The sequence below is a fragment of the Stegostoma tigrinum genome, chromosome 3, assembly GCF_030684315.1.
Source record: "Stegostoma tigrinum isolate sSteTig4 chromosome 3, sSteTig4.hap1, whole genome shotgun sequence".
In the NCBI taxonomy this organism is placed as follows: Eukaryota; Metazoa; Chordata; class Chondrichthyes; order Orectolobiformes; family Stegostomatidae; genus Stegostoma; species Stegostoma tigrinum.
The window spans coordinates 108,946,347-108,966,420 of NC_081356.1; the positions used below are offsets into that span (position 1 = coordinate 108,946,347).

The 20,074-nt window shown below is 40.0% G+C and overlaps 1 protein-coding gene across 1 annotated transcript in view; it reads left to right on the forward strand.

Annotated features, from left to right (window-relative positions):
* The window catches only part of tent2 (terminal nucleotidyltransferase 2), an 86,398-nt gene that overhangs the window by 60,001 nt on the left and 6,323 nt on the right, over positions 1-20,074 (forward strand). The window contains exons 13-14 of the mRNA XM_048527761.2: positions 6,663-6,754; positions 14,422-14,501. Coding sequence (XP_048383718.1) covers positions 6,663-6,754; positions 14,422-14,501 — 172 coding nt within the window. The remainder of the gene's footprint in view (positions 1-6,662; positions 6,755-14,421; positions 14,502-20,074) is intronic.

Below are 20,074 nucleotides of genomic sequence, written 5' to 3' on the forward strand. Positions count from 1 at the left end.
ATCTTTGTATCATCTGCAAACTTACTAATTAGACCAGCTACATTTTCCTCCAAATCATTTATGTAGACAATGAACAGCAGAGATCCCAACACTGATCCTGCGGAACACCACCAGTCACAACCCTCCATTGCGAAAAGTATCCTTCTACCATTACTCTCTGCCTCCTAATACTAAGCCAGTTCTGTATCCATCGTGCCAGATCCCCACTGATACCATATATCTTCGCCTTTTGTATCAGTCTGCCACGAGGGACCTTGTCAAAGGCTTTACTGAAGGCTATGTAGACAACATCAACCACTTTTCCCTCATCAATCATCTTCATCACCACCTCAAAAAAAAAACTTGATGAAGTTACTGAGGCACGACCTCCCCTGCATAAAACCATGCTGTTTATTGCTAATATGTCCGTTTGCTTCTAAATGTGTGTAGATCTCACCCCTAAGGATTTTTTTCCAATAATTTCCCTACCACCGACATGAGACGCACGGGCCTGTAATTTCCTGTTATCCTTCTCAAACAGTGGGACAACACTGGCTATTCTCCAGTCCTCTTGGACCTCATCTGTGGCCAAAGAGGATGCAAAGATGTCAGTTAATGCTCCAGCAATTTGTTCCCTTGTCGTCCTTAATATTCTGGAATAGATCCCATCAGGACCTGGGGACTTATTTACATAGAACATAGAAAAGTACAGCACAGTACAGGCCCTTCGGCCCATGATGATGTGGCGTGGAATAATCCTAATGCAAAAATAAAATAACCTAACCTACATTCCCCTCAATTCACTGCTGTCCATGTGCATGTCCAGCAGTCGCTTAAATGTCACTAATTACTCTGCTTCCACGACTACCACTGGCAAAGTATTCCATGCGCTCACAACCGTCTGGGTGAAGAACCTCCCTCTGACGTCTCCTTTATACCTTCCTCCTAGCACCTTAAAATATGACCCCTCGTGGCAGTCAATCCTGCCCTGGGGAAAAGGTCTCTGGCTATCGACTCTATCCATGCCTCTCATTACCTTGTACACCTCGATCAGGTCACCTCTCTTCCTCCTTCTGTCCAGAGAGAAAAGCCCGAGCTCAGTCAGCCTCTCCTCGTAAGACAAGCCCTCCAGCCCAGGCAGCATCCTGGTTAAACCTCCTTTACACCCTCTCCAAAGCCTCCACATCTTTCCTATAATAGGGCGACCAGAACTGGACACAATATTCCAAGTGTGGTCTCATCAGGGTTTTGTAGAGCTGCAACATAACCTCACGGCTCTTAAATTCGATCCCCCTCTTAATGAAAGCCAAAACACCGTATGCTTTCTTAACTACCTTATCCACTTGAGTGGCAACTTTGAGGGAGTTATGCACTTGAACACCAAGATCCTGCTGTTCCTCCACACTGCCGAGAATCCTGCCTTTAATCTTATATTCAGCATTTAAGTTCATCCTTCCAAAATGCGTCACTTTGCATTTATTCAGGTTGCACTCTATCTGCCATTTTTCAGCCCAGCTCTGTATTCTGTCAATGTCTTGCTGAAGCCTGCAATAGCTTGATTTATCAACGGCACCTCCAACCTTTGTGTCATCAGCAAACATACTAACCCACCCCTCAACCTCCTCATCCAAGTCATTTATAAAAACTACAAAGAGCAGAGGCCCAAGAACAGAGCCCTGCGGGACACCACTCAGCACTGACCTCCAGGCAGAATACTTACCATCTACAGCCACTCTCTGCCTCCTGTCAGCCAACCAATTCTGAATCCAGACAGCCAAACCACCCTGTGACCCATACCTCCTGACTTTATGAATGAGCCTGCCGGGGGGACCTTATCAAATGCCTTGCTGAAGTCCATGTACACCACATCCACTGCTCGACCCTCGTCAACCTGTCTCATGACCTCCTCAAAGAACTCCATAAGATTTGTGAGGCATGACCTGCCCCTCACTAAGTCATGCTGACTCCCTTTTTAATCACGCTATGCTTTTGCAAATAGTCATAAATCCTATCCCTCAGAATTCTTTCCAAAACCTTGCTGACCACAGACGTAAGACTGACTAGTCTGTAATTTCCAGGGATTTCCCTATTCCCTTTCTTGAAAAGAGGAACAAAATTTGCCTCCCTCCAATCTTCCGGTACGACTCCCGTGGCGAGTGAGGAAGCAAAGATCTTCACCAGTGGCTTAGCAACCTCCTTTCTCGCTTCCCGGAGCAACCGAGGATAAATCTGGTCTGATCCTGGGGACTTATCAGTCTTAATGTTTGCCAACATTTCCAGCACATCGACTTCCTCAATCTTGATCTGTTCAAGCCTGTTTTCCTGCTCCTCAAAGTTCTCATTCACAACAGTCCCTTTCCTTAGTGAAAACCGAAGCAAAAAACTCATTTAGGGCTTCCCCTATCTGCTCAGACTCCACGCACAAGTTCCCTACGCTATCCCTGATCGGCCCTATCTTCTCCCCTTTTAAGAAACACAACACCTCCTCCTTTTTAATAGCAACTTAGCTTAGAAATTCAACACTCCCTTCCCTGAGATCATCCTCCACCAATTCCTTCTCTTTGAATATTCATTTAAGAACACATCTACCTCTTCTGGCTCCGTATATAGATTCCCCCCTTTGTCCTCAAGTGGGCCAATTTTTTCCCTGGCTACCCTCTTCCTTTTTATATATGTTTAAAAAGCCTTGGGACTCTCCTTAATCCTGTTTGCTAACGACTTTTCATCACCCCTTTTAACCCTTCTAATTCCTTGTTTAAGCACTTTATTGTTTACTCCCCCACTCACCACAATCTTCTTATAAAAACCTTCCTTTTCCTAGCTACTATCAGTTCTGAAGAAGGGTCTCTGGACCTGTATTGTTAACTCTAATTTCTCTCTGTAAATGCTGTCAGACCTGCTGAGATTTTCCAGCAATTTCTGTTTCTGTTCCTGAAATCACGTTTTACTCCCTTTTAGCTGTTGATATCAAAAAATATGACTCTTGAACATTGTACTTTTGAACTTTCAAAATAGCTTCAGCTCATCAACTTACTTCATCTGAAGCATGCTGTTCAAATGAAAACTATCCATGAACTTGCTTTGCAATGTTGTGTGGTTCCAAATTTTTACTCTCTTTATTTTAATTTTTGGTTTTGTTTTGCTTTATTCTTATGGTCATACTTTGGTGATGTATAAAGCAAACATGCTTACCTTTTAATAGCTGTGAATAGAATAGCATCGGTGGTGGAAAGAATGAATGTTTGTGGGTGTGGTGCCAATCAGTTGAGCTACTTTATCCCCCATGGTGTCAAGCTTCTTGAGGACATTGGCGCTTCACTCATCCAGGCAAATGAGGAGTATTCCATCACAGTCTTGACTTTTGCCTTGTAGATGGTGGTGAGGCTTTAGTGAGTCAGGAGTTGATTACATGGGAGTATAACCACCTGTAAGTTCCTCTCCAAACCACTCACCATCTGATTTGTAAAAATATCACGGTATCGCTGTTGCTGGGTCAAAATCTTTTAGCTACCTCTCTGATAGCATGTGCGTACGCCACCCAAATTGGATTGCAGTAGATCAAGGCGGTGGCTCACCACCACCTTTTAGAAGCCTCTTGAGGGTGGGCACTAAATGCTGGGCCAGCCAGTGAAGCTCATTTACCTACATGTTCAAGGCTAATCAGGGATGGGAACAGATGCCAACCTTGCCAATGATACCAATGTTCTATAAAAGAATAAAAATGGTGAGCGTAAAATTTAGGAATCCAATAAGCTGTAGTCAAAAATGAAATGACAAGGGCTTGCGTAACGGTTTCAAGGTGAAGATGATGGTAGTAGATTTAATGCATATAGAAGTGTACTGCCCTTGTGATGCAGTGACAATATGGTTGGAAGCTAAGTTTTAACATGGGCAAGCATCACCTTGCAGGAGAACTAACAGTTACTTTACAGACCTATAATTATTTTTCCGGAGATAATCGTTATTTAATAAACAAGATGTTTTGAAGCCTAGATAATAAAATGTGAGGCTGGATGAACACAGCAGGCCAAGCAGCATCTCAGGAGCACAAAAGCTGACGTTTCAGGCCTCGACCCTTCATCAGAGAGGGGGATGGGGGGAGGGAACTGGAATAAATAGGGAGAGAGCATCTGCAGTTCCCATTATCTCTGTTTTGAAGCCTATTTTGCTAATCTATTCAAAATCTGCTCGTGTTTAAGTTGAACCTGTTAGAGAGAGTGCAAGTTCGGATGATAATAATAGAATTCAGCCTCCACACTTAAACAGTAATATTGGTGAACAGCGAGTTGTTTTTGTTTTCCACGTTAGCTTTTTTAAAAAAAAATGCACATTTGGGTTTTATGGTAAAGCTGCACACACCCAGCTGGAACCACCATTTTTAGTCAAAATAAAAGCTGAATATCTATGGTCGCTATGTTTTTGCTCTGTCAGTTCTCTAGGTCTAGTTTCACAAAAATGAATGAAGGCAGCAGGTGGGATTTGGACATGGAGCCCTGTGAAACAGATGGATGTTGGAGCCTGAAGTGCAGCTTTTAATGTTCAGCTGTTTTTGCAGGGACAGTGTATAAATGCTTGCTCAAGGGAGAAATGCATCACTGGTATAGGTTACAGACTGTTTTATATATGTACTGGCTGCCAGTGGAGCTTTGAGATTGCTGTACTGAGAGCACAGTGACCATTTTGAGTCTGCAGCCATTGCTTCTGTTGTATGTTACTGTTGATTTGTATTGTATGCAGTACTCATGTTTCATTTCCAAAACACAAAGGCAGGATTCTATGAATTGAAACAGTTTAGAACTAAAGATTTTAACGACTAAGGGCAACTTGAAACAACTGGACCATATTCTGCTTCTGAACCGTGTAAATTGTAAAGAAGAAAGCTTTTGCTTATTCTGCTTGCTTATGGCTTACAGCGATGTCTTGATGATCTGTTCTAAACATCTAGAATTGTGATCTAGAAATAAACAATATCAAGAAATGGTTGAAGGCATTGGATCAAGACTTTGACAATTGTACTAAAGAATTGTTCTACACAGTTAGCTGCACTTCGGGCCAAGCTGTTCCACTGTAGCTGCAACACTGGAATTTACCTGACTGTGTATAAAATTGCCCATATATGCCTTCTCCATAAAAAGCAAGACAACCTCAACCTGACCAATGAATGCGTCATCAGTATAATGATGTAAGATATTGTCAACAGTGCTATCAAGCTGCATATGCAGCAGGACAGTAAGGTGCTCACTGATGCTCAGTTTAGGTTTCATCAGGTCCACTCATCTTGTAATCCCATTACAGCTTTGGTTTAAACAATGACAGAAGAGCTGAACTTCAGAGGCAATGTCAGAGTGATTCATTAGACATCGAGACAGTGTTAGCCAAAGTATGGCATCAAGGATCCTTGTCAAATCGGAGAATGGAAAAATTTCTGCACTGGTTAGAGGTTCCTTGGTTACTGAAGCAGTTTGTATCCACATTCGTGAAGACCTGGACAGCATTTAGTCATAGGCTTCTCGGTAAGAAGTAATATTCAAGCCATGCAACAATGACCATCACCAGCAAAAGGCAATTTAACCAGCTCCCCGTGATATTCAGTAGTATTATTGCTGAATCCCATACTACCTACACCCTTGAGGTAAGCATGACCAGAAACTTAATGAAACAACTCACATAAATGCAGTCAGTGCAACAGCAGTAAGTGTCTTGAAATTTTGTGGGGAGTAACTCTGCCTGATTTTCTCAGACTTTGGCCAGCATTTACAAAAGCTCTGGTAAGGAGAGTAATGGCGTACGCTCCCTTGTGCATGGATGAGTGCACTCCAACAACACTTAGAAAACTTGACAGCATCCAGGGCAAAGCAGTCCACTTGATTACCACTCCCTTCACCGTCATTCTACAGCAATAACGGTGTGTGCCATTTATAAGATGCTGTGCAGCAACTTGACAAGTTTCCTTCACCAGCATGTTCCAGGTCTATCACCCCCTACCACCGACAAGGATAAGGGCAGGAGATGAGTGGAACTTCACCATCTGCAAATTTCCCTCCAAGCTCAACACATTCTTGTCTTGAAACTCTGTTGCCATTCCATCACTATTGCTGAATCAAATCCTGAACTTCTTCCTAACAGCACTGTGTACATGTATGCACGCATGGACTTGTGGTTCGAGAAGTTAGCCAGTTGCTACTCTCGAGGACCATTTAAGAATGGGCAATAAATGCTGGCAATCGTGAATGGAAAAACAATTATCAAGTAAGGTTAAATTACGCTTGTAAAATTACGTTTGAATCTTCATAACAGCCCGAAACAAAGCAGGAAAAGTGAACACATGAGTTCCAAAAGAGATTCCATTGTCAAAAATTTTAATCTGCACTTTTTAATTTGTGATATGTGCCTGTGGCAAAATATTTGCTTTTGCTGTTTTTCAGGTGTACACTTACTGTTCAGTTGAATATTAAAGTTAGAGGATTAGTGACTAGTTGCTTCCAAGTTATAAGGCAAGTTAATAATCTGTAATAAGGTACTTATGACTCATTCTGATGGACGATTGAGAAGATTGCATTTGCACAAACACTTAAAAGTGAAGTTATGGCCTGTCCTTTCATGCTTCAAAAGGTTCTGTTAAATGGTTCAAATTAAAATTCAAGATATTATAACATGTCTGTTCTCACTTTTATCCCCTTCAGTTGGAATAATTCAATAATTTCAATTCGTGAAGCCAAAGTGATTCCCAAAACCAATGAAATGGAATGGAAAAATAAATATATTTGTGTTGAAGGTATGGAATAAATATATTTGTATAAGTAATACCTTAGGTCTTCTGCTTACTTAAGTACGTAATGTGTCTTTTAAAAGATTTGCGGGGGCACTGGTTGGCTGAAAATCCGGTTTGCAGTGCAGAGTGGGTTCAATTTCTGCACCAGCTGAGGTTACAGTGAAGGGCTCTCCTCAGCCTCTTCCCTTGTCTGAGACACGGTGACCCTTGGGTTAAACCATCAATCATTTCTTTCTGAGAGAGCAGCCCTGTAGTGCAGTAGGACTAGGGTGAATTTACTTTCTGTTCTAGAAATTGTTTATCATTTTCTTTTATCCTGGATTTACCATGGATTTGTAAATTTTATTTGGATATGTATAATCAATTATCTCCAAGTCATATTCCTCCAAAGAGAGAACTCCTCAAGATCACCTGAATGATTTCCCAATAAAAGTAGAAATCGGAAACGAGTTGGGAAGCATTTACCCTGTGGTGACCGTGCACATTCTAGCCTTGATCATTTTGAACAGAAACAGTTTATTGAACTTCTTTCAGGAGAAAAACATATCTCATGGCTGCAGTGCAACTTCCACTGACCTGTATTTTCCAAATACTTCATTAAGCAAGGTGCATCTTTGTTTCAGTGCTGGGATTAATTGCTAACTAATAGGATTGACAAGTCTGGTTGGAGATGTTCTTGGAGGGTTGATCAAGTGATGCTTGTTCTTGTTTGGCTTCCTAACAGTTTGCAAATATTATTACACTACCTTCTAAAAGATTGATCCGCTGTACCGAGTACCTATGCTTGTATTTCATGCCAGTAGCTGTCTCCTGAGGGATTCCAAGAACTGTGCGGCTGCTGCTGGCAAATAGTGCAGAATTAAATTGTTGGCTTCACTTTTCATGGGTTTGGAGTGGCGTGTGGGAGATACATCTTTCAATTCTGATAATGGAGTCCAAGGAAGTAAACAAACCCAGACCTTTAAACTTAAATACAATATCAGGGTTGTCATTCATGTGCAATGTTTTACTAATTCATAAGATATGGACATCACTGGCTGAGTTAGCTTTTATTGCCATTCCTCATTGCCCTTGAAAAAGTGATATTGAGCTGGTTTCTTGGACTGCTGCAGTCCATTTACTCTAGGTAGATCCACAGTGCTACTGGGGAGAGATTCCATTATTTTAACTCGGCAACACTGAAGAAACAGCAGTGTACTTCCAATCAGGATGGTGAGTGGGCTGGAGGGCACTCTAAGGTTGAGCTGTACCCATGTATCTGCTACCCTTGTCCTGCTAGATGGTAATGGTTGTTGGTTTGGAAGATGCTATCAAAAGAGCCTTGGTGAATATCTGCAGTACATCTTGTAGACGGTGCACAGTGCAATGAGCAGTGAACAGAGTTCTATTGCACAGAATTATTTGTCACAATTGTAATAACGTAAAATGTTTCAAGAGTTATATTTACCTTCCAAAGCCAAGCTTATGTTTTGTATCACTTCTTTGCATGAATACTGTAGCCATAGCAATCCAGAAACTGTGGCTAGGGACAACCTCCAGCCTTAATGCCTGGTGGAACATGTAACTTTGTCCCATAAGCAAGTCTTAGTTTTTACTTTGACCACGCAAGTAAACCTCTGTTCCATCTGAGGGGGAACCTTCTGACAGTTCACCACACTGCTAGTCATTTTGTTTGGAAATCCCTATCTGATGTTAGCTATTCATTATTCATTTGCCAGCACAGCTATAAATTCTCACAATTTCAAACAATGTGCAAAACTTCCAGTTAAGGGATTTTGGTCTATTGAAAATGCTAACCTTGCTTATAGACTGCCTCAATCTTGAATACATCTCCCACAGTTGTAGCCAATTTTACATAAAGTATTCAGACTTAACTCTTATTAAGGGTGTACACAGACTTAGAATGTTTTAGAAGCATAGAAAATAGGAGTAAGAACAGGGCATTCGGCCCTTCAGCCTGCTGTGCCATTCGGTATGATTGCGCCTGATCATCAAACTCAACACCTTGTTCCTGCTTTCACCCCATATCCTTTGATTCCTTTAGTCTTGAGAACTATGTCTAACCCCTTGACAGCATAAAATATTTTGGTTTCAATCACCTTCTTTTGGCAAAGAATTCCATAGATCAGAAGTCAAAAAAATCTCCTCATCCGAGTCCTAAATGGCCTACCCTGAATCCTTAAACTAGCCCCTTGTTCTAGAGGTCACCCCCCCCGCCACAAATCATCAGGCACATCCGTCTTGCATTGATCTTACCTAGTCTTTACTTTTGCATTCCATGTGTTTCAAAATTAGAGAGCTGTTAGATTTGGTCACAGCCGAATCAACCTCAAATTCTGCCTTTACTGTTTCATGAACTTGTCCTTCTAAGTCTCTTTGCTCCTCCACAGAACTGAGCAATTTCTGTCTCAGAGCATTACTACTGCCCTTTTTTTTAAAATATGCATCCTGATATATTTCCCCACCGAGTTGTTTTTTAATCATTTTTAAGTCTATTTCTTGTCCTTCATCTTATCTATAATCCCCTTGCAGTTTCTTTCTTTTAATTTGCTCAAAAATTAATAATGTTCCCTATTTTTGTGTTATCTATAAACTTTGACAGTCTATGAGCTAGAAGCGGCCTACTTGAGAATATCTCTGTAACAATATGCTTGTGCTTCAAACATTCTATTCACAGTTGCAGGCATGGTGGCCCAGTGTTTAGCACTACTGCCTCATAGCACCGTGGACCTGGGTTCGATTCCAACCTCGGGTGACTGTAGAGTTTGCACGTGCTCCAAGAGTGTTTCAAAGGGGAGTCAGAATAACAGTGTAAAACCTGCAAGGGGGATATTATCTTGGCTGAAGAGATCACACGTTAAATCTTTTGAGTTTTTTTTAAAGGAGCATGTGTAAATGTCCATTTATATATATAATGTAACTGTTTGTTCCAAATGTGAAATGCGCTACTTTTTCTGATGAAAGGCATCATATGTAAAATTTATTTTGTTGACCAAAAAGACACAGACAATCTGATGAAAACCTCAAGTTAACATTAGCAAGGCCTCTATAGTAAGTGATTTAAATGGGTACACGTGCCAGTCATGGAGTAAGGTCCCAATTCTGAAGGAGATTCATAGTAAACACCAGGGTTCCACTGTAGTACCAGCAATGGGAATTATTTTTTGTAAACCAGTAAGCAACAAAAATGCTCAAAAACCATCTGAGCACCCGTCCAGATTTGAATTCACCACAACAATTTGGATTTCTTCTAACACCTTTAACATAGTAAAATGTCCCCGAAGCACTTCACAGGAGAGCAATCAGACAAATATTGCTTGATGTAAGGGCTGGTGATTAAAACCTAAGGTAGGTTTTAATAACAACAACTTCGGTTTATATCGTGTCTTTAATAAAACGTGCCTAGGTGCTTCACCAAGCAATATAAAGCAGAATTTGCCAGTAAGTCACAAGGCAATATTGGGACAGGCGGCCAATAGTTTGTTCAAAGAGATTTTAATACCTGTCTTAAAGGGGGGTTGGTAAAAGGTTTCCGTGAAGGAAAAGTGGAGATAAAAACCTAGGCAGCTGAAGGCATGGATATTGGCACAATTAAAATTGAAAATGCTCAAGAGTTGCAGTTACTTCAGAGGAATCTGGGGCAGGAAGGGATTAAAGAACAAGAAACGAGCAGTGTAATGGGGGGATTTGAAGAAATGGATGTGACATTTAAAATTGAAAATTTTTTGATTGGGTGCCCAATTAGATAAGTTCTGGTTAGTATAGGTCTCCTCAAGATCAAGAAAACCTATCCATAATAGGCACCCTTCCATCTTGTAATGCAACACTTGGCATTGTGATGAATAACTGTGTTAAACTTTACTGGGTGTGTCTCAGGAGTCTTACCCTGGAATTACAATTATTCAGTGCAATTCAAGGTAGATTTCTTCTGCCAAGATATGCAGTTTGAAAAAAAATGACATTTCCCATAGTGCTCAGCAGACAGATGGTTCAATAGCTCCTGCAACCATTACTGTTATTCCTTTACAAAGTCAGAATCTTTGCAGCAAGCATTTTCTCAAGCAAAGTAGAAATCATGCAAATGTTGAAGAAGTTCCAGTTTCTTGAGTACGAGTGAAATAGTATCAGCACCTGGAGGTTTGCCCATGGCAAGCAAATAAATAGCTTTCCTCAGCACACTGGTTTCAGTATCCAGCTTTGCCTTGACAGCAAGCCTTCTGTGGTTTCTAGATCTTCCTCAGGAACTGTTTCTCCCTACAGTGCAACTTTAAAGTTACATTTCACCCATTTTCCAGCTATTTATTACCATCAGGGATGATCTCCCCTGCCTTTGCTTGCCGTTTCGTTTGCTGATGGTCCTGTTTGATCCTGTGTTTCATACCCTTGGTGTTCCTTATCTCAAAGGAAATCTAAATATCCTGACAAAGTTATGATAAGTAGTAATTAATGCACTACGAAGAAGTCTGTTGGGCTTAACTTTGAGCAGCTCTTAGTGCATTCCGAGTCTTCTTGCTAAGATCTTTATGACACTAGTGTGGTCAGCATTTTCCTCTCATGTCCCATGTTGAAATGCTGGGTGTCAGAGGGTCAAGTATGAAGGAGGAACTGAAGGAAATTCTTATTAGTCAGGAAATGGTATTCGGGAAAAGTATGGGATTAAAACCCAAAAGTCCCCAGGATCTGAAGCTCTGCATTCCAGAGAACTTGAGGGAGTGGCCTGAATGGACTGTCAGGTTGTTAATGTAACCTCACATTTTTAGAAAAAAAAGGAGGGAGAGAGATGAGGAATTTATAGGCTGGTTAGCCTGACATTGATGGGAGTCCATTATGAATGATCTAATAACTGAGCATTTGGAAAGCGATGACCGAGTCGGTCTAAATCAGCATGGATTCACTAAAGGGAAATCATGCTTGACAAATCTTCTGGAATTTTTTTGAGGATGTGACCAGTAGAGTGGACAAGGGTGAATCATTTGATGTTGTGTATCTGGACTTTCAGAAGGTTTTTGCCAAGATTCTACACTAGAGTTTAGTAAAGAAACTTAAAGATCATGGTATCAGAAGTAATATATTGACATGGATAGAGAACTAGTCGGGGCAGATAGGAAACAGAGAGTTGGAATAAATGGGTCCTTTTCAGAGTGGCAGGCAGTGATGAGTTGGGTACCACAGGGTTCAGTGCTGGGACCCTAGCTGTTCCTGATATTCTTTAATGTTTTGAACAAAGGATTTGAATGCAATACCTTCAAATTTTCAGACAGCACTAACCTGGGCAGCAATGTGTGCGGTGAGGAGAATGCTAGGAGGCTGCAGGGTAAATTGGACAGGCTGGCTGAGTGGGCAAATACAATATAATGCGGATAAATGTGAGGTTTACCTCCTTGGGTCACAAGAGCAGGAAGGCAGATTATTATCTGAAGGATGGCAGTTTTGGGAAAATGAGATGCAAAGAGACCTGGGTGGCATGGTGGAACAGTTGCTGAAGATTGCCATGCAGATGCAGCAGGTGGTGAGGAAAGCTAATGGCATGCTGACCTTCACAGCAAGAGGATTTAAGTATAGGAGTTGGGATGTCTTACTACAGTTACACAGGGCCATGTTAAGGCCACACTATATGTATTGTGTGCAGTTTTGGCTTCCTAGCCTGAGGAGGAACATTCTTGCTATTGAGCTAACGGCAAAGGTTCACCAGACTGATTCTTGGGATGGCAGGAGTTACGTATGAAGAAAGATTGGATCAACTGGGCTTGTATTCACTGGAATATACAAGAATGAGGATGGATCTTGTAAAAGTGTGTAAAATTCTGATGGGACTGGACAGGCTAGATGTGGGAAGGATGTTCCCAATGTTGGGGAAGTCTGGAACAAGGGGCCACAGCCTAAGAATAAGGGATAAGCCAGGCTGAGAAGAGAAAGCTCTCTGAGCAAAGAAATTCTGTGAATCTGTGGAATTCTCTCCCTCAGGAAGCGGTTGGCACCACTTTATTAGATCTGTTCAGGAGGAAGCTGGACGTGGCCTTTATGGCTAAAATAATCAAGCTGTATGGGGAGAAAGTTGGGGGGTGGGGGGCAGAATACTGAGATTGCATGATCAGTCATGATCGCATTGAATGGTAGTGCACGCTCGAAGGGTTGAATGGCCTACTGCACTTATTTGTACGTTTCTCTGTTTTTAGAGTGCAATGCTAAGGTGGTGTTTCAAAGTTTGTTCCATTTCATTCACTCTGGGTGTAACTGCTATAGAGCAGCTTACTCAATTGAGCGGAGGAACTGTTGGTTTTTATTTGGAAAGGCAATATTGCTAATATTGATACCAGGATAGCATATCTGCTTCGAGCAAGAGAAACTTGAGTCCCATCCGAGCTAGTGCACATGAGGTCATGATCTATGATAGTTGGCACTGTGATAGTTCTTGTGGATCAAATTTAGTGAGTATCAAGATTCAGAACTTGTATATCTTGTGATATGGTTTGTTCTGAAAAACAGTTATGCAAAGCTTGTGGTAGTAAAATACCTCAAGCATTCCCCATCTATTCTGGTTATCTTTTCCAGGTCATGACATCTGAGGCAGAAGGGCATACCTCATGGTTAGTGTCTACTCTTGCACTGAAATCCCCAGTAAATCAAGATGTTCTCATATCTGCATTCTGTAAAATCTGTTTGTGTGTAATCTAAAAATGGCACTAACATGGACTGAGTTTGTGGAAATTATATATGAAGGTTGTCTTCCTTTATTCTTTTTGAGATGTGCCTGTCACAAATAAAGCTGCCATTTGTTGTCTAACCCAATGAAGAAGGGTCCCGACTGGAAAGGTCACACTTTCTGCTCCTCTGATGCTGCTTGGCCTGCTGTGTTCATCCAGCTTCACACTGTGTTATCCCTGCCCTTCAAACTAAATAGTTGGTCAAATAAATTCAGAGGGCAGTCGATCAGATTGGTGTGGGATTGGAGTTGCCTGTAGGCAATTAAAAGAGCTTTCTTCCCTAAAAGATGCTAGTGAACCAAATGTCTTTTGTAACTGCCATCAGTGACAGTTTCAGGCTCACCATCACTGAGGCTAACTTTCACTTCCAGAATTGTTAATTGACTTCAAATTCCACCAACACCATGGTGAGATTTAAACCTGTGTCCCCAGAGAAATAGGCTGTGTCTGGGTTGCTATGCTAGTGACATTACCATTACCTTACTGGACTCCCTATTAATGATACATTCTTAGGTTTGCCTTTTAGAACATAGAACATACAGCTGACTGAGTTGCTGTATATTTCTGACATTTTCTCTCTTTTTTTTCGATTACTATCATCATTAGTATTTAGCTTTTGAAAAGCATGGGGTCTTTGTCCCCAGTAGATGAGTGCTGTTAGCCTACAGAAAAATGTGAATGCGCTGTGAATGACTTTTCTACAACTGCTCAGGCAAATGCATTCCTGTGCTTGTGTGCTTTGTGACAGCTGATTATAAGATTTGTTATACATTTTTTGTTTAATGCAACTGATTTTTTTAACATTGCACAGGATGTACACCATTTAGCATGCAACCAAGAAGTCCTACATTTCAGAGGAGTAAAAGCAAATGCTGTATCAGTTGTTCTGTATATCTCAGTATGCCAAGGTACCAGCATAAAATCAAGAATTTAGAATTAATGTAGTGTCTGTTTTTGACGTTGCAGAACCTTTTGACAGAACAAACACAGCTAGAGCTGTACATGAAAAATGCAAGTTTGACATGATCAAAAAGGAGTTTCTGCAGGTAAAATGTGCAAAGATTGATTTTTTTTGAAAAAAAACTACAAAATTAAATGAAATTATGTATATCTAATTATTTTGTCTTTGTGAAATACATTTGGTCAACATGTTCTAAGTCTGAAGCAAGTTAGTTTAAAATTAATTTTATCTGTACAGTGCTTACAATCAAGATCTAATAATTATTTTTATCCTATATTTGGGAACAAGGAACTTCAGAGAAATTAAGAATTAATTAAATGTCCATTGCACCTTCAATAACCACTGCATGTCTGTTCTTGAATCCTCATTTTTCAGTAGATGCAAATCAAACAGCCAGTAGCTGTTTCCAGTTATAGTAGAAACAGTTAGTGCTGTGTACCATCAAGTCCATTGCAGCAGGATATTTGTTGTTGAAGAACAATTTGCAGTTACAATAACTTCATTTATTGTAAAGAGAGGTTTCAAAAACATCTCTGGTTGTTTCATCTTTTGAACAGAGTAGAAAGTGGACTGAAGAAATCGCAGCAAAGAGAAAGGAGTATGCTGGAAGACAAATACAATTTAGCCCTTAGACAACAACGAATAGAAATCGGGCAATAGGATGTAAGGAGGATGATCAATCTGGAGTAGCGATTTTGAGATGGAAATTATGAAAGCAGTTTTTGAAGGGGTGAAATTTTGTGCTTTATCCAGAGGCTATCAAATTTGTGAGCACATTTCCTTAATTGGGCAGTCTAAGAATCGGGGCCACTGCTTTACAATAAAGGGTTATAATTTCAAACCGTGATGAGGGTTTCGAATCCTGGACATACCATACTCCAGACAGCTGTAAATGCACAGTTGTTAAGCATATTGGTGTCAGTGGTGGATAATTTTTGGAAAGCCAAAGGAGCTAAAGAATATCAGAATAATGTAAGAAACAATGTTAATGAATGGTAGAGAGGGGCTTGCAGACCCCAGTGGTATGATCGTGCTTCTATTTCTTGTATTCTTCTTTCAGTTTTGCTCCCAAAATCCCATGCGTGGTCGTGAAAAATGTCTGCTAATTGAATGGTGTACAATTATTTGCTTCTAGGACTATTGTACTTCCCGTACTTAATCCATCCTTTAACTCTTAATCCTGAGCTTCTTTTCTCTTTCAATCCTATTGTGAATGGATTTGTGGGCACAAACCTCCTAAGATTGCATACCTATAGGTGTACTTGGCGATCCTTTTTGAGATTAGGGATTTGTGGTTGCAAACTTTGTACCGTGACTTTTTTATAGTACAGTATTAAAATATTTCATTTTGATGTCTCTCTTTACATCTCTTGACTACGTATCAATTTCTTCTTGTTGCTGAACAGCTGTGGCAGAAGAGAATTGAAAGATTATCTATTAAATTTTTTCTGTATTGGTAGAATGCAAAAGTAGTAGCTCTGTTGTCAGTGAAGTTACGTAAAAACTAAATATAAACTATCCAAAGCAAAATTTTAAATGAAATGAATATTTCAGTCTGGTGCTTTGCAGCTCAATCATTGTGGGCATTACCCAGGCTTTAACACCTACGATTCTCACCCCAACCCCTGACCCCGTGCTCAAACATGTGGTCTCACTAAAAAAATTTCATATAATAGAAATTTTGTTTAATGTTCTGCATGAATAATTTTCCGTAAGAAGTGTCAATTGGACAGAAAATATGGCAACATAGCAGCATCATTTTTAAAAAGTGATTCTTTTATGTTCTTGCTGATTTTGCTAAGTGCACATAATTTAGGTGTTATTTGAATAGTTTATCATAAATTATGACTTTATATTATGGTATTTTGGACAGTGAACTGTAGAAGTTCAAAACATGGATGGAATCATCTAGCAATCATGTCCATGCCAATTGGAGTATTCAGATCAGCTTGTCCTGTTTGATGCCTTTTCTACATAGCCCTGTAATTGTTTTTTTCCTCAGTTGCTTATCTAATTTTCCATTGAAAACAATGATTGATTCTGTAAGAATGGAGCATTTAGCACGGAGCAAATGAGATTACAGAAATGAATACATGACTCAGTGGTGAGCTATACGTGGGTTCTAGTTCATGGGTCAGTGGTACCAGTATTAGGGATGATGGGTATGGTCTAGTGTTCTAGTGAGTGAGAGAACTGGAGAGAGGTTTAAATTAAATAGTGGATGGCAAAGGACTAAATTTGGAAAGATGTGATAAATCAAAGAATAGAGGCATGACAAGAGAGAAAGGTATTAAAGTGTGAAGTGATAAATAGACTATGACAGGAAGCAATACAGAGTTGAACTCTAAGTAAACCAACAAGTAAGACAAGAGATAACAAAAATAATTGAAGGATAAACCATAAGGCTCTGTATCTGAGTGCACATAGCAATTGAAACTGATAATGCAAATAGAAATAAATATGATATCATAGCCATCGCAGTCATGATTACAGGATTACTGCAATGGGGAGGCAGTGGCCAATTGGTATTATCTTTATACTATTAATCCAGAAACTCAGCTAATGTTCTTGTTTCAAATCCCGCCTCAGCAGATGGTGGAATTTAAATTCAGTAAAGAATTGGAGATAAGAGGCTATTGAGCATGAAGCCATTGTTGATTGTCAGAAAAACTCATCTGGTTCACCAATGTTCTTTGGGGAAATAAATCTGCCATCTTTACCTGGTGCATGTGACTCCAGATCCAGAACAATGTGGCTGACTGTTAACTGCCTTCTAGACCACTAGAGATGGGCAATAAATGTTGACCTAGCCAGAGATGCCCACATTCCGCAAGTGAATTTAAAAAAAAAAGTTGCAGATTGGGACATGAATATTGTAAAGTACATAGAAGTACAGGAACCCATGAACAGGTAGAGGGATAGTTCTATTAATTAATTATGGAATTATCACAACAGAAAGGATTCGCTTAAGTTCAGGAAAACAGGGTACAGGAACGGTTGGGTAGAGATGAGAAATAATGAGGCCAAGAAATCACTTGGGAATGATGTACAAGCCATCTAACAGTTATCCAGAAGGATGGGAGTATTAAGGAAGAAATAACAGTAGCTTGTTAGTAAGGTGCAGCATTAAGTATAAGGAATTTTAATCTGCATATAGCCTGGATAGGCAAAGGTAGCCTTGATTAGGGTTTATAGAATGTTTTCAGAATAGTTTCTAGGAATAGTGGATTTTGAAACCAACCAAACAGCAGGATGTGCTAGACCTGGTGTTGTACAATAAGATAGGTTTAATTAATTACCTCATAATGATGGCACCCCATATAAAGCATCCATATAAATTGAAAATTACATTAAATTTCCAGAGCAGAAGAATGCATCCAAGACAAACACTTTAAAGTTAAATAAGGGCAGTTGATGTCATCAAAACAGAATTAGCTAAATTGAACTAGAAAATTAGATGAATAGGGATGTGATGGCATTTTAAGGCTTTGTTTCAGAATGCATGGAATTGATGCATTCACTAAGTAAGAAAAGGATGACCCCACATCTGTGATTATGTTTAAACAAAAATAAAGACAGTATCCCCATATACCTTTATTATACACACACGCACACACACAAAGATAATTAGCAGGTCAGAAGGCTGAACAGGACCAAAAGAGCAAAGATTGACAGAAGTATTAATACTAAATTAAAGTAAATTAAGGAGAAAGTGAGCTAGAAACCTAAAAATGTTTCTATTGATATTGTGAAAAAAAATTAACAAAGTGAGTGGGCCTAGGAAATTATTCATGCAGTTGAACTGATTAGCTACTTTCTATCCATCTTTGCTATAGACAATACAAATAATATCCCAGAAATAGCTATAAATCAGAAAATGGAAGGGAGGGAGCTATTGAAAAATATCATTATCAGTATGAAAGTGGTATTGAGTAAATTGTTGGAATTGTGATCTGACCACTGCCCAGATCCTCATGGACCTAATTTATGAAAGGGAACTCCTGTTCAACAAATTTATTGAATTTCTTTGAGAAAATAATGTGTGGTTCATGTACAGAAGAACTAGGAGCAGAAGTAGGCCATCCGGCCCCTCGAGCCTGCCCCCCAGTACTTACGCTTCCTGAAGACATTTGATGAAGTGCCACGTTAAAGATGATTGTGGGAAGGTAAAGACTCATGGCGTTGGGAGCAACATACTGACGTGGGTAGAAAATTGGCTAGCTAACAGAAAGCAGTAGGCATAAATGAGTCATTTTCTGGTTGGCAAGATGCGGTGCCACAGTGCTGGAACGTCAACATGTTCCAGTTTATATAGATGACTTGGATGGGAGGATCAAAAGTATGGTTGCTAAAAATTGCTGATGAGACTCAGATAGAAAAGTAAGTTGCAAAGAGGATGTAGAGGTTACAAAGATAGTTTATGAGAGTTGTCAAAAATATGGAAAATGATATAAAGAGGGAAAATATGAAATTGTCCATTTTAGCAAGAAGATATTTTAGAAAGCATGTTATCTAAATGGTGAGAAATTACAATACCCCGTAGATGCTGAGGAATCTGAGTGTCTTGTGCATAAACACAAAAGGCTGGTATGCTGATACAGCAGGTAATTAGGAAATCTAGTCCAATGTTATCGTCAGTGCAAGGGGATTTGATACAAAAGTAGGGAGGTTATGCTTCAGTTATACAGCGCATTAGAGAGGTGACACCTGGAGTACTATGTACATTCTTGGTCTCTTTATTGAAGGAAGAAATAAATGTATTGAATGCAGCCCAGAGATGGTATGCTCAACTGATACTTAGAAAAGAGATAGTAGGAACTGCAGATGCTGGAGAATCTGCGATAACAAGGTGTAGAGCTGGGTGAACATAGCGGGCCAAGTAGCATCAGAGGAGCAGGAAAGCTGACGTTTTGGGCCCAGATCCTCCTTCAGAAAAAAGGAGCAAGACACGAAACGTCAACTTTCCTGCTGCTTGGCCTGCGATACTTAGAATAGGTATGTTGCCTTATGAGGAAGGGTTGGACAAACTAGGCTTGTTTCCATTAGAAGTAGTCATTTGGTAGTACTGAAATTTAGTAATGCTTGAAATAGATACATTTTGTCAAATAAAGAAAGCAAAATTCTGTGGATGCTGGAAATCTGAAAAAAGAGGAGAATGCTGGAGAACATCTGGCAATAACTGTGGAGAGAAATGAACTTAATTTTTTGAGTCTGGTGCGACTTCTTCAGTACTGAAGAAAGGTCATACTAGACCGGAAATGTTAACTACATTTCTCTCCACAGTTAATGGCAGACCTGCTGAGTTCCTCCATATTTTGTCAAAGGTTTTTGTTTTACATTCATAAGGACAATTTACAGAAAATGCTGGAGTAAAACAAGCAGCATTTGTACTTCTTGAAGGGAGAGTATTAATTGGTTGACAAGTGGATTCTGATTGGTAGAAGATATCTTCTCCTCTATCCATCTTTGATCTACCTCCCCCTCTCTCCCAGTTTATTTCAGAACCAGATCCCCCTCCCTCATTTCTGATGAAGGGTCTAGGCCTGAAACGTCAGCTTTTGTGTTCCTAAGATGCTGTTTGGCCTGCTGTGTTCATCCAGCTCCACACTTTTGTTATGCTGTGTGTACATATTCTTTCTGTCTGCAAAAGACAATGCC